Raw genomic sequence first — 12332 nt, 5'->3', positions numbered from 1 at the left:
TACTGGATTTAGGACTTAATTGGAAAATTGAATATAACTGGACATTTTCTTATGAATGGTATATTTAATTTAAGGGTACGACAGCTTAAAAAGGTATTTTTTAGTTTAGACCTGAATTCTGTTGGACTTGTTATGGATCTTAGTTCCGGAGGGAGTTTATTCCAAGCCTTCGGCCCAGAAACTCCGAAAGCGCGATCACCAAACTTAGTATTTGGCTTGCGCTTAGGTTCTATCAGTCGGCCTACAGCTGATGATGTTGCTGATCTAAGAGTTGACTACCTCAGACCAGTATTTTCCGGGACGCATAGTACAGAGATGTAGGGTGGGGCCATTTCATTGATGGATTTAAACACCATCCAGCACAGTTTGTACTGGATTCTTTCAGGGCACTTGAGCCAGTGAAGGTTACGAAGGTGTTCTGAAATGTGCAAATATTTAGAAACCCGGTTATGAGCCGTGCTGCTGCATGAAACACTGATTGAAGTTTGTCAATTTGATATTTTGGAAAGCTGGAATAAATGCCGTTGCAGTAATCGAGACGTGAGACTACGTAAGAGTTGATAAGTAGTTTTGTTGCTTCTGTTGGAAGGTTAAGGGAAGACTTCTAAAAAATACTCGATTATTTCAAAGGCCAAGATGTATTCTACTCGCAGTCTTTAATTAAAGCATCTGAAACATAGAAAGGCGACCAAATTTTCAAACCAAAAACACATGATTTTAAATTACTACGTAGTGCATCGCCTTAATCAATAAATATATTCAGCTCAGTATGGAGTAGCGATGAGTCGTTCATAAAGTAGTTCTTTTTGATGAGCCCTGTTTGTACGACTTTCGGTAAATCGTACGTTAATTGAACGGTTACTATTTTACATCAGGAATTATTTTAGAAAAATATTGAGCTGCTACAGTAACTCGCTATCTTAATAAAATAAAACGTGACCCATCGCTAGGAGTTACGCGACCAATCGTCTTACTCCTACAGCTTTGAGCAGTTGGAACAGATGGCAGATTGAACTATCAAATAAAAAAACAGCTTGAAATGAATGTTTTAATACAATTATAATACAATAGTCTTAGGGCGGCTTGCACCATAAGTTAAATTTGGTTTAAATATCATTTAAAACACAATATATGAATTAAGTCGACTTGGCGTCTTACACCACAAAATTTAAGTCGTTAAATGCGTTAAAAGAACTGTCAAAGTTAAATACCCAAAAGGGGCTGTTTAATCGAGAAACGTGTTTAGCTCTACTCATAAACAAGTAATGTCATTTTTTTAGGTTATCCCTTCGATTTCTGATTGTGGTTAAAATCTATCTCATTTTAATTTGTATTCACAATGAACAAATTATATTATAGAAATTATAAAATTACAGAAAATATAAATAAATTATACTTAAATGTGTATATATATATATATATATGTATTATAAATATACATAAATATCTAAACATACCATTTCAAAATATCTAACATGTATATATATCTATAAACACACGAGCCAGGATCCACCGTGGGAACAGCAGTGAATTTTAAGTCGTCCGTTTGTAGAAAATGATTGCAGTTGGAACATGAGGAAGGTTTTTCCCAAGTAAATCAATGTGTGGCACTCGTAACAGGAAAAAGGTTATTTTCTACTGTTCATTTTATTCATAAATATGAAAAGTTAAACATGGAACATGAAAATGGTTTTTCTACACTGTGAGTCAGCATATATCTTATCGAATTTCCGTTTCGAGAAAAGTCGCAATCGGAACATGAAAAAAGTTACTCCTTTTTGTGAATTAGCATATGTTGTGACAAACTTCTATTTCGAGTAGATGAATAGCTATACTTGGAAAATGAAAAAAGTTTTTCTCCAGTGTGAGTCAGCATATGGTGCGTCAGATATCTCTTTCGAGAAAGTGAAAAGCTGCATATGAAACATGAAAAAGGTTTTTCTCCACTGTGGGTGAGCATATAGCTCCTTTTATGGCTCTTTCGAGAAAATGAAAAGTGGCATATGGAACATCAACAATGTTTTTATGAACTATGGGTCAGCATATGTCTCTTCAATTTTTTGTTTGAAGAACAGGAATAGTTGCACTCGGAACATGAAGAAGGATTTTCTCCACTGTGAGTTAGCATGTGGCGCGTGAGATAGCTCTTTTGTGAACTTCAAGAGTTGCACACGAAACGTGAAAAGTTTTTTCTCTGCTGTGAGTTAGCATGTGGCGCGTCAGATTGCTCTTTCGTGAAGATGAATAGTTGCACTCGTGACACGAGAAAGGTTTTTCTCCACTGTGGATCAGCATATGGCTCTTTAGTTGGCTCTTTTGAGAACATGATAAGTTGCATATGGAACATGAAAAAGGTTTTTCTCCAATGTGGGTCAGCATATGTCTCTTCAAATAATTGTTTGAAGAACATGTATAGTTGCACTCGGAACATGAAAAAGGTTTTTCTCCACTGTGAGTTAGCATGTGGTGCGTCAGATATCTCTTTTGTAAACATGAATAGTTGCACTCGGAACATGAAAAAGGTTTTTCTCCACTGTGAGTTAGCATGTGGGGCGTCAGATATCTGTTTTGTGAACATGAATAGTTGCACTCGGAACATAAAAATGGTTTATCCTTACTGTGAGTCAATATATGGTCCTTCAAATGGCCTTTACGAGAACTTGAATAGTTGCAATCGGAACATAAAAAAGGTTTTTCTCCACTGTGAGTCAGCATGTGGCTCGTCAGATGGCTCTTTTGAGAACAGAAAAATAATGGTTTTTCCACAGGATGCGTCTTGAGATCTGTCGACAAATTAGGAAAAAAATACGTATATAGGAAGTATAAACAAGTCTTATAACCTACGTACAGCGTAAATAGGTTATAAGACTTGTTTAGCTTTATCACATTTTTAAAATGTGTGATAAATCGTCAGTGTGTCGATTTATCATGGAACCGAAAATGCTTGTACTAAGCGAAACCGGTAATGTTTAGAAAATCAAATAAATAACTTGTTTTTCAAAACAAGCAGCTGGAATTATTAAAACTTACATAAAAATGTGGTTTGGTCTGCAGTCTGGGAAATGCTTTCAAAGCGTTCCAAGTAGTTTTTTTTTACCATCGCGAAGGCCACGGAAATTTATCCCCCTTCATCTTTTCGGGGTACAAGATCCGCCTTGATGGTTAACGCCTTTTTTACAGGTTGCACATTTATGCAACCTGTAAAATATACGTACATTGCTAAACCATACCGGAGAGAACAGAGTGATACCAGATAACATAAGCACTTTGAATTCATAAAAACGTAAAACATTGGAGAGCACGAATTGTTTGACGTGTTCTCAATAATCGGTTTTACCTGCTGTGTGGGTAATTCTTTCGAAATGTTCTAAGCATTCCTTTTTAATATCCGGCAGGTCAATGTCGATCTCCACGTAAGGATATCCCCCTTCATCTTCTCGGGGTCGAAGATCCGCCTTGATGGTAACTGTCTCCAAATTAATGCTACCTGGATAAACAAAATAACAATATTTATATCGATAATTGATGTACATCAAAACGTAATTGTTTTAGTAGAAAGATTTAAATAAAATAAAAACATGAAACAGAACAAGATCGAGACAAATAAAAAGATAAATGTCACTGAATTCAGGATTAACACAACGTTTTGAAGACTTGTTTTTATTGAGGACGCCTGTCCCAGTAATACAAGAGATCCAGGGTTCAATTGCAAGTTGTGACCGTTATTTGTTTATTTTAATATCTTTTTCTGTTTGATTATATGTTATATTGATAATATATCACGAGTAAATCTTTGAAAATAATTGTATTTATACATAGAATATCGAAGCCATTCAATAATCCCCAATCCAATATAACCTTGTACCATTCATTGGTCAGAAGCAAATTGGAATATGGGAGTGTTGTCTGGAACCCACACTACTTGAAATATTCAAAAACTATTAAATCTGCACAAAAAAAAATCTAAGATTGTTATCATTTAAACTTGGACTAAATGTACGGCATTTAGTCCAGTCTTACGAGGAACGACTCCAAAACTTTAACTTTACGACCCTGGATAAAATAAGACAATGTGCTGACTTAATATGTCTACACAAAATTGTTCATGACAAGCTTGAAGCAACTCATTGTCTGAGCAATATTCTTATTGAAGTTCCTCATGGACGTAATTTAAGAAGGCAGAATTTATTCCATCAAGAATTTTTTAAGAACAATATAGCATACTTCAATCCATTGTCTCGAATTTGTCGTCTGTACAATTCTATTGAGTGTAACTACATAGATATATATGCAAATAGTCTCGCTTATTTTAAAAAGCAAATTAGCAATAGATTGTGAATGTATCTTGTCTTTTTTTATTAACTGTGAATGTTTCTTTGTTTTTTATTTCTCTATTTGTTTTCTTTTTTTTTGCTTTTGTTTTTTAGATCACATCTATATGATTTAAAAAAAAAAAAAATTATAACTCTTTTTTTGCCTTGTTCACGTTTTACTGTTATCTTTTCTTAATACAGTGTAAAATGACACTTAAACTGTGCATGATGTGAACATTTTTAAGTGGACTGTTGACATATGTTTTTTTTTTCATGTTTATAGTCTGTAAATGTTCCTTAACAATAAAATAAATTAACTATAACTTTCAAAATAGGTAAATATAAAAATTTACATGATATGATATTTATAGGGTTTATATAAGAAATAAGAGACACCAAGATGTCCGCTTCAAAGATTCTTCCGATTCTTCAGCTTAAAAAACGTTTTTTCTTGAGCACTTTCAATGTGGAGTATGGTAGTTAGGAATGATGTTTTCTTCCATCAATATATGTGTATTTTTAACGTACAATAAAGAATGTAACTAAAATCATGTCACAAATAAATTTTCGACACGACATTTCAAAACGGTCATGAATTTACAACATCCAAATTTAATGTCCTAAATTTTTAGCATATGCAACTTACTGGCTGACGGAATACTCTCCGCATATTGCAAACATTCATTCTTTACATTTTGGAGGTCAATGTCAATATCCGTGTACGGTATTTCACCGTCTTCTTCCTGGGGCCCTGGTTCCGTCTTGATGGAAACATTATCTGGATTTAGTAGATCCATGGCACTGCCCTGTGGTAGCGATAGCTTCAAGCCAAAACAAACATACCTGAAAAGATCAGTGATAATGGAAGCGAATGACCTTAAAATTTATTTATTTTTTCTAAAGTTTTTTTCAGACAGATAGGGGAACAGTTTTTTTTGTTACTGATATCTCTAACATATTTCTTGAAAGTGTTATATCATTAATGCTTCTGCTGGTGATTTTCCAAAGTAATATTTACCTTAGTGGGTATAGTGGTGTTCGGAAACTGAAGTGTTTAGTTTAGGGCATGCAAATATGTATTGGATAGTACTATTTTCAGTAATCAGAAATTTTCTTATTCTATAAAAAAAAATTGAATATATGTTTGAATTTTTCACAAATAACTGAAATTTGAGAGAATCGCCACCAATCGTGCAATAACCCAACAAATAATACATTACAATATCTATCTCTAAAGATACACCGGTATAACCTTTTCCGCTTTCAAGAGAATATCAGAAATCCATATATTATTTATGTGAGTATTTTAATCAATGCAAACTAAACACCGTAATCCGCTAATTTAATATGGCCACGTATTTACAGACGGCTGCGTAGATGTTATTTGTATTAATGAGTGTATTGTTAAAGAATTCGTTTTACATTCGTACTCCATAATGGATTTTGTCAATACACGATATGAGAACAATGGATATTACTATGACTGACGTATAAGCAATCAGAGACTTGGATTAGAGGAAGAAAGAGTGAGCAGATATACCGTAGCATTAAACTAAAAGCCCTGGACAGAGCATTATAGCGATTTTTTATGAATGGCATTGAAGCCATATCCAAATGCCTGGCAACCATCTTGTATGATTGCATACTTTTGAAATTATTTATAAGCACACTGGCGCAAATGGTAGGCAAATTTAATGAATTATTTTTATTTAATTTCTGTATCATTAGTGCAATTAAAACGGCTCATAAATTTATTTAATTTGGTGACTGGATAACTAATCAAAATGAAAACTCAACATTCATTTTTTAAAAAGGGAAAGGATGGAAAGCCATGAAAAGTGATGCAAAAACTAGGTTAAATATCTAGCCTAAATTTTGTTTCATCACTATTATTGACCTTATGTGATTTTTAAGAGGTGTGTTGAATTGTCAGTTTGATGACTTGGAATCATGGAAGCATTTAAACAGTGTTGCTGTCTCACTTTAATAGTGCTTAAGTCAAGGTTGACATCTAATTATTCTACTTATGTTCTAATCATACAACTTGGCATAAGAAACTAGGTATAACATATAGAAACTACATCGCGGTTGTTTGTTTTAACCTGCCATAGCTCAAATTAAAGATCAGTGGTCGTTCAGTTACAATTGGAATAACGGCTGCTACCAAAATAAATATGAATATTATTACTTACCAATAACTATCACCTGTATGGGATGATAAATTTAACTGCGCGGGTTAAACGTTGAAAGGGGTATTATGTAGAGTTACAGATTGGAAACATGATGGAACAACTGGCAGTGAAGAAAGGATGTGTCAAAAATATTGCTAAGTTGTACATAGACAATAATGAAGTCATAGACAGTAAATTATCTAATAATTTGAGTTTTTTTGTATGTTTATTTAGATATTTTGATAAAAATGTTACATAAATCTGAAAATATTTTAACGCTATCGTTTGGACGGTTTCTGCCCTGTGATTGAGCAATTTCAAATCGTATGATTCGGGAGAATTCCGCATAGCCGTCGCGCAAAATAAATAAAACGGTGGTCCGGTGGTACATATTATATTACTATACGAATATACACTGCGCTCACGTCATTGAAACACTTCCTGCTAAAATATAAAAAAAATAATTACTCTCAATATAAATAAAAACAATAAACATATTTTAATAGTACCTGATTCAGGGCTACTTTTGTAAAGTGATTATTAAGAGTATTTATTAAGTGAAATTGTGTTATGTATCGTTTATTTAGTATAAAACATCACCGCTATAAGGTACCAAATTTCACACAGCGAGAAATTATCGTCGGTTTCTTCACTGGAGAAACCCTCCAGAAGCAGGATCGTAGATATGTTCTGTGAGATCTGTCCACAATACGTCCTCCAGCATTTCATGTAGTGCAGATTGTTTCTTTCTAAGGAGTGGGAATCTACCTCATAGGCGATGTCTGGCGTTGATGGGTTTGTACCGTTAGTCTTTATCGGAAAATAATTTTATTTGGAGGTGTTTTACGACATTAACTAAATCATTAATATATAAAATAAAAAATATCGGACCGCATTTGAAGACATCGTGTTTCATCGTTGACATTTACTACACGCAAGGCAACAGTCGGGTTTCACATATCAGATTTGATGCACAAAATCAACCTTCTTAACTCTTAAACCCTACCTGGGGTACTGGAGTACCCCACTGGTGTTAAAAATATCAACAATTTTAACAATATTGCACTGTTGCAAAAATCGCTCTAGCTAATCTACTCTCGATAATTGGCGCGTAAGTACGTCAGTAAGCCGTGACCGCCTCGCAAGTGCATTCGCGTCCACAAGTGTTCCGGGGTACCCCAGTACCCCGTGGTAGAAATAGTGTTAGTTCTTCCTTCCATTTATACTTGAATTACTGAACATACTGACATATCAGATTTGATGCACAAAATCAACCTTCTTAATCACAATAAATTAACTTAAGCCAATGAAAAATATTCACAACGATATTTTTTACAAAAAAATCGAAATAATTTTCGAAAATCACGGTGTAACGGTGTGTTACAAGACGTATCATTACAAGAGTGTATTAAGTATAATATATGAAGTTACCCAACGAAACAAGAAAACATGTGACCCACGTATACCAAGAAACTAAAACAAGTGGGGAGAAGGTAATAAAGCTTACGCTTAAGCTAAGGTAGATTCGGTTTAAAATATTTTCGAATTTCGTGTTGTTTCAGATAAAATCGCTTTTTGATTATGAAGAATATTTCAGAAAATTGCCCAAGGAGTTTTTAACTTAACTTTACATAAGAATTGAATTTATTTTCGTTTTTAGACAGTATCCGTGTTCCACCAGGATCATACAGCACGTATTTTGATGCCCTCCAAGATCATGACTACACCCTAAAAGGTATTCTATACTGCATCAGCCTATAATAATAATATGTTTTGTTAATTCGGTTAATGTAATAATAATATTTATTTCAGAGCGTAACATCTCAACCAGTAGCGTACCCGATGCTGTACAAGGGATGCTAGTAGAAAATGAAGGTACATATCTGTTTTATATTACTTAAAAGTGAATAGTATTGTTAGTTTTGTTCGTCTGATTACTAATGTGTCAATCTTTACTTCAATTTCTTCAAGAACTGATTTTTTTTCCAGACATAAGTGCAGGACCCAGTCATGTCTTCTCTGCAACCAGCAGCGTTGCTCTTGCTGCACAGGGGATGGCAGAACATAGATGTAAAATATCCTGTATAGGTGATTCAAATGATCCTACAAATTCATTAATCCTAGCAAGCGAGTACCGTCCCACAGAGAGGTTTTGCTTAAATTGTCCCACTAAGAAATTTGCTATCAACGCTCTTGAAATTCATTATTTCGTCGAGTATGTACTAAATCATAATTGCAAAAATTTATATCTTGTGCCCTTTATTAAAGAAACCAATGCCAAATACATAATTTTTTTGATTGGCTTAATTGTAACGAACATAAAAATTTGATTCAATTCATAATCAAAATTACTGTACCATTTATAATTAATGCATGGTGTTCCGATGTCAATAGAAAATTAATTGGCAATGATACACGACCATACAATGGACCTGACTCCATGAAGAAAATGGCAGTACTGCTACATTTAAAATATGCTGAATATATGAAGAAATGGTTGTCGTTACTAATTTATTTTAAGAGGGTAAAACCAATTAGGACAACAATTTTTTCCTATAAGCGTATTTTAAATATCGTAGTACTGCCATGCTCCTCATCAAATTAGGTCCATTGTATGCTTATGGTGTATCCTTGCCAATTCATTTTCTATTGACATCTCTATATGAGTAGTAGAATAATAATGAAAAAATAAATATATAAGTCAAATATTGTTATCGTTTGTAATGTTAAGCCAAATATTTTCTGATGCGGCGTTTACATTATTCAATTTGGCCGTATTAGTCTGCAGCCCATTTTCAGTCACCGACTAGTGTTAATAAAAAAAAAGTCAAATTAGTTTATTTTATAAATAGTTCTACTTTTTTATTACATACTTGACATCATAATGGATATTCTCTCAACACCTTCTTTCACGTAATACCCGGAGGTTCAAAATAAAACACATGCGGCGATGGTGGGTCCAGATTGACCCGGCTGAAATGATGAAATTAAAAGGCTTTTTAAACAGAGTCACAAACGAAAAACACAATACTAGAAATGTGCCCGAATGGTTGACAACATCTGCGCGGGACTGTGAGAGACAAAGACGGAAGGACAGAGCAAGAGATATGCTGTTTCGTCGGCTGCTCGAATTCAACTGAGAAGAAATGTAATTTTTGCGTGTTTTTATACACAATTATTCTAATAACTTTTTTAAAACGTGTCCGATTTTAATCATATTTGAGGCGAAATGTTGGTAAATATTTCATGAAAGAATAGACAAAAGGGAATTACCCTTAACGAGATATTTGCGGCAAAAACTTTTATTTAAAAAAAACACTGGGTCAAATCAGACCCATCACCGGAGTTGAGGTGTTAAATTTATTTTGTTGTATTTGGTGTTTTTATTTGTTATCATTATACCCTATTTATTTATCAGGTGCCAATATGTATTGTTAACAATAACCTATTGTTAAATTTACTTTACTGTTTACACGGTTACATTCTTTATGTTGTGTAGGTACTATTCATTAAGTTAAAAATATCAAAAAGGCATAATAAAGATTTTAAAACTAAAAAGTATCACAAAAGTATATACTTGCTATTTATATTTGAAATTTATAAATATTTAAGTAATAAGATAAGTAATGCTCTAAGTAAGAGGGAAACAAAAAAAAATAATAATGTAATTAGACGCTAATACAGCTAAAACAGTAGGTTGAATCGTTAACTGCCTTATTGACAAAATTTTTTTCAATTGCGTTGGATGTTGAAAGAAAATAACTATCATTTCCAACAGCTAGTTACCTATATATTGACACAGTTATTTCTTCTAAATTCACCTTATAAATGTGTTTTGTGCTTATATTATACAATAATTTTATTTAAAAAATAAAATTACTGTACATGTAATTATGAGTTAGTTTTTCAGCTTCCTTTTGATTAAAAACGCTGTCCTCAGAAAATGAGCCAATGAATTGGGTTTTCGGTAGGTTCCGAAGCAGAATTATATTGTTTATGGTTGCGCCTTTTTTTAAATTTCCTCTTTCCTTTGTCGATGGTGTAGTATGACGTCACAGACGCGTGGTGTCTTAAAATTTGCCAGATCTATGGTTAAAACTTGACGAAACAAATCGTATGGAAAGAGGGTGGTGTTATCAATCTATAGATAGGTGGTCTCTGTGAGAAGTTCGTAAATTGAACTTCCAAACAACTGCCGTGAGCATTATTTACTTTAAGTTGGATGCACATGCAAGCGCTCCTGTGAGTAACTTATCAAAATTTTATGAAAGTCGTAAATTTTACTTACAAGTGTAAACCCAGCCTAACGGCAGCCTTAGAAAATGTGTTTGGTCTTTTGTAAGGAACTGTCAAAAATTAAACAAAACTGTTTTGGAGGCATTGATTAATATAATCACCGATTATAAAAACCACAGATTACCGATATTTTGTTAAAAGCGGAACGGTTATACCGATTTATTTATAAATATAGAGCTATCTGACCATTGACGACGACTTTTTCAACCGTTTTCAAATGTTTTAACTACAAGGTCAAGGTACAAACCTAATTATACTCTAATTTCCAATAATCTGTTATGTATACTATTTCATTGTTTTTACAGAATATTACAAGCGAAACCAAATGTTAGAAGCACATACAATGTAGGGTTCCGTCACAACTATGTTCTGTTTGGGCTAGAACCAATTACCAAACCGACAACATTGCCATGGATCTACCAAATCAAGAGACTGTTTCCTTCAAGACCGAACCAGGGACCCAAGAAGAAGGCGCAGATGAAATACCGTATACGGATATAGTAGTCGACCTTCCAGATATAAAGAAGGGATGTTTACAATATGAGGAGAGTACTCGGACAGACGGTTAGTTGCATTGCTTACATATATATTTTATAATGTTTATTTCGGAAGTTCGCAATCCATGTCCGTTTCGAAATGTCGTGCAGAGAGGATGTATTTACTTAAAAATATATTTTTGCGATAACTGCTAAACTACAGCACTCTTTTAACTCATGTATTGCTGACAATAAATTCCCGTTTCTTTGTGGTTTCACCTCATCTGTTTTTCACATATTTTCGTGTCTATTAACTAAATTTACATAAATATTTATAAAACCAAATATCATTCCATTGACTTTAAACAATAAATCCGTGTTCTGAAGGTCGTCAAGAGCAAATAGTTTTCCTTCTTGAAAAATTGGTTCTTGAAGTGACATCTGGCATTTATTATTTCTTAAATTAAGCTTTAAGTCTGTTCACCCTATTCTTGCTCCTGTGTGGCTAATCAATGTTATCTTTTATCATTAATATTTTATTTTAATTTTAAATTTTTTTTTAAATTAAAAGAAACCTTTTTGTACATTGACGGTTAAGATACTTTGTTGTATTGTTTTTCAGGTTGCTTTAATATAGAGTCTGTTACCATCAAGGCGGAGCTTGGACCAAGAGAAGAAGATAAAGGGGGATTTCAATATACGAAAATTGACATAGACCTGCCGGATGTTAAAAAGGAGTGCTTAGAACGCTTTGAAAGAACTATCAAGACAGCAGGTATAGTGTTTTTTCATTCTTAGTAGTCCAGTCAATGTAGAAAAAAATTAAATGCTGAATTTTTTCAGATGAAAAGTAGCAAAAACTAAAATCTATGAAAAGTTTGTGTTAGAATTATAATTTCTTAATTCTGTACATAATATGTTGCAAACACTATTTATTAATTAAATTGTTTTTATATCGTTAATCCATTTGTAACTCGGCGTTTTAATTCAAAAGTATTAATAAATGCAAGGCACAAATTAGTCACCTGTTGCTTTGGGATCCTATTTATTTATTTTTATGTCACATGTAACCTACT

General features: G+C 33.3%; 1 protein-coding gene and 1 long non-coding RNA gene across 2 annotated transcripts; one reads left to right on the top strand and one right to left on the bottom strand.

Annotated features, from left to right (window-relative positions):
• Positions 1-746: 746 nt before the first annotated feature.
• Positions 747-6630, bottom strand: LOC149416323 (uncharacterized). Its single transcript, XM_089642126.1, has 4 exons — positions 6506-6630; positions 4960-5156; positions 3338-3487; positions 747-2783 (listed from the first exon to the last, which is right to left on the bottom strand). The coding sequence occupies exons 2-4, from the start codon at positions 5108-5110 to the stop codon at positions 2122-2124; spliced, it is 963 nt and encodes a 320-aa protein (XP_089498252.1). The 5' UTR covers positions 5111-5156; positions 6506-6630; the 3' UTR covers positions 747-2121.
• Positions 6631-10591: 3961 nt separating this feature from the next.
• LOC149416322 (uncharacterized) lies at positions 10592-12059 on the top strand. The gene is made up of 3 exons (XR_016303688.1): positions 10592-10726; positions 11086-11344; positions 11879-12059. It is a non-coding gene; the product is annotated as an uncharacterized LOC149416322 (long non-coding RNA).
• The last annotated feature ends 273 nt before the right edge of the window (positions 12060-12332 follow it).

The sequence above is a fragment of the Hesperophylax consimilis genome, chromosome 17 (genome assembly GCF_061612785.1).
Source record: "Hesperophylax consimilis isolate HC1 chromosome 17, BYU_Hcon_1.0, whole genome shotgun sequence".
Taxonomy (NCBI): domain Eukaryota; kingdom Metazoa; phylum Arthropoda; class Insecta; order Trichoptera; family Limnephilidae; genus Hesperophylax; species Hesperophylax consimilis.
Note: the sequence above shows the minus strand (reverse complement) of the source record. Positions and strands in the feature narration are given on the sequence as shown.

Coding starts and splice junctions, on each gene's coding strand:
- LOC149416323 (XM_089642126.1), bottom strand. CDS start 5,110: ATGGATCTACTAAATCCAGATAATGTTTCCATCAAGACGGAACCAGGG. Junction 3,488..4,959: donor GGAGAGTATTCCGTCAGCCA/GTAAGTTGCATA, acceptor TTGTTTATCCAG/GTAGCATTAATTTGGAGACA. Junction 2,784..3,337: donor AAGAATTACCCACACAGCAG/GTAAAACCGATT, acceptor ATTTGTCGACAG/ATCTCAAGACGCATCCTGTG.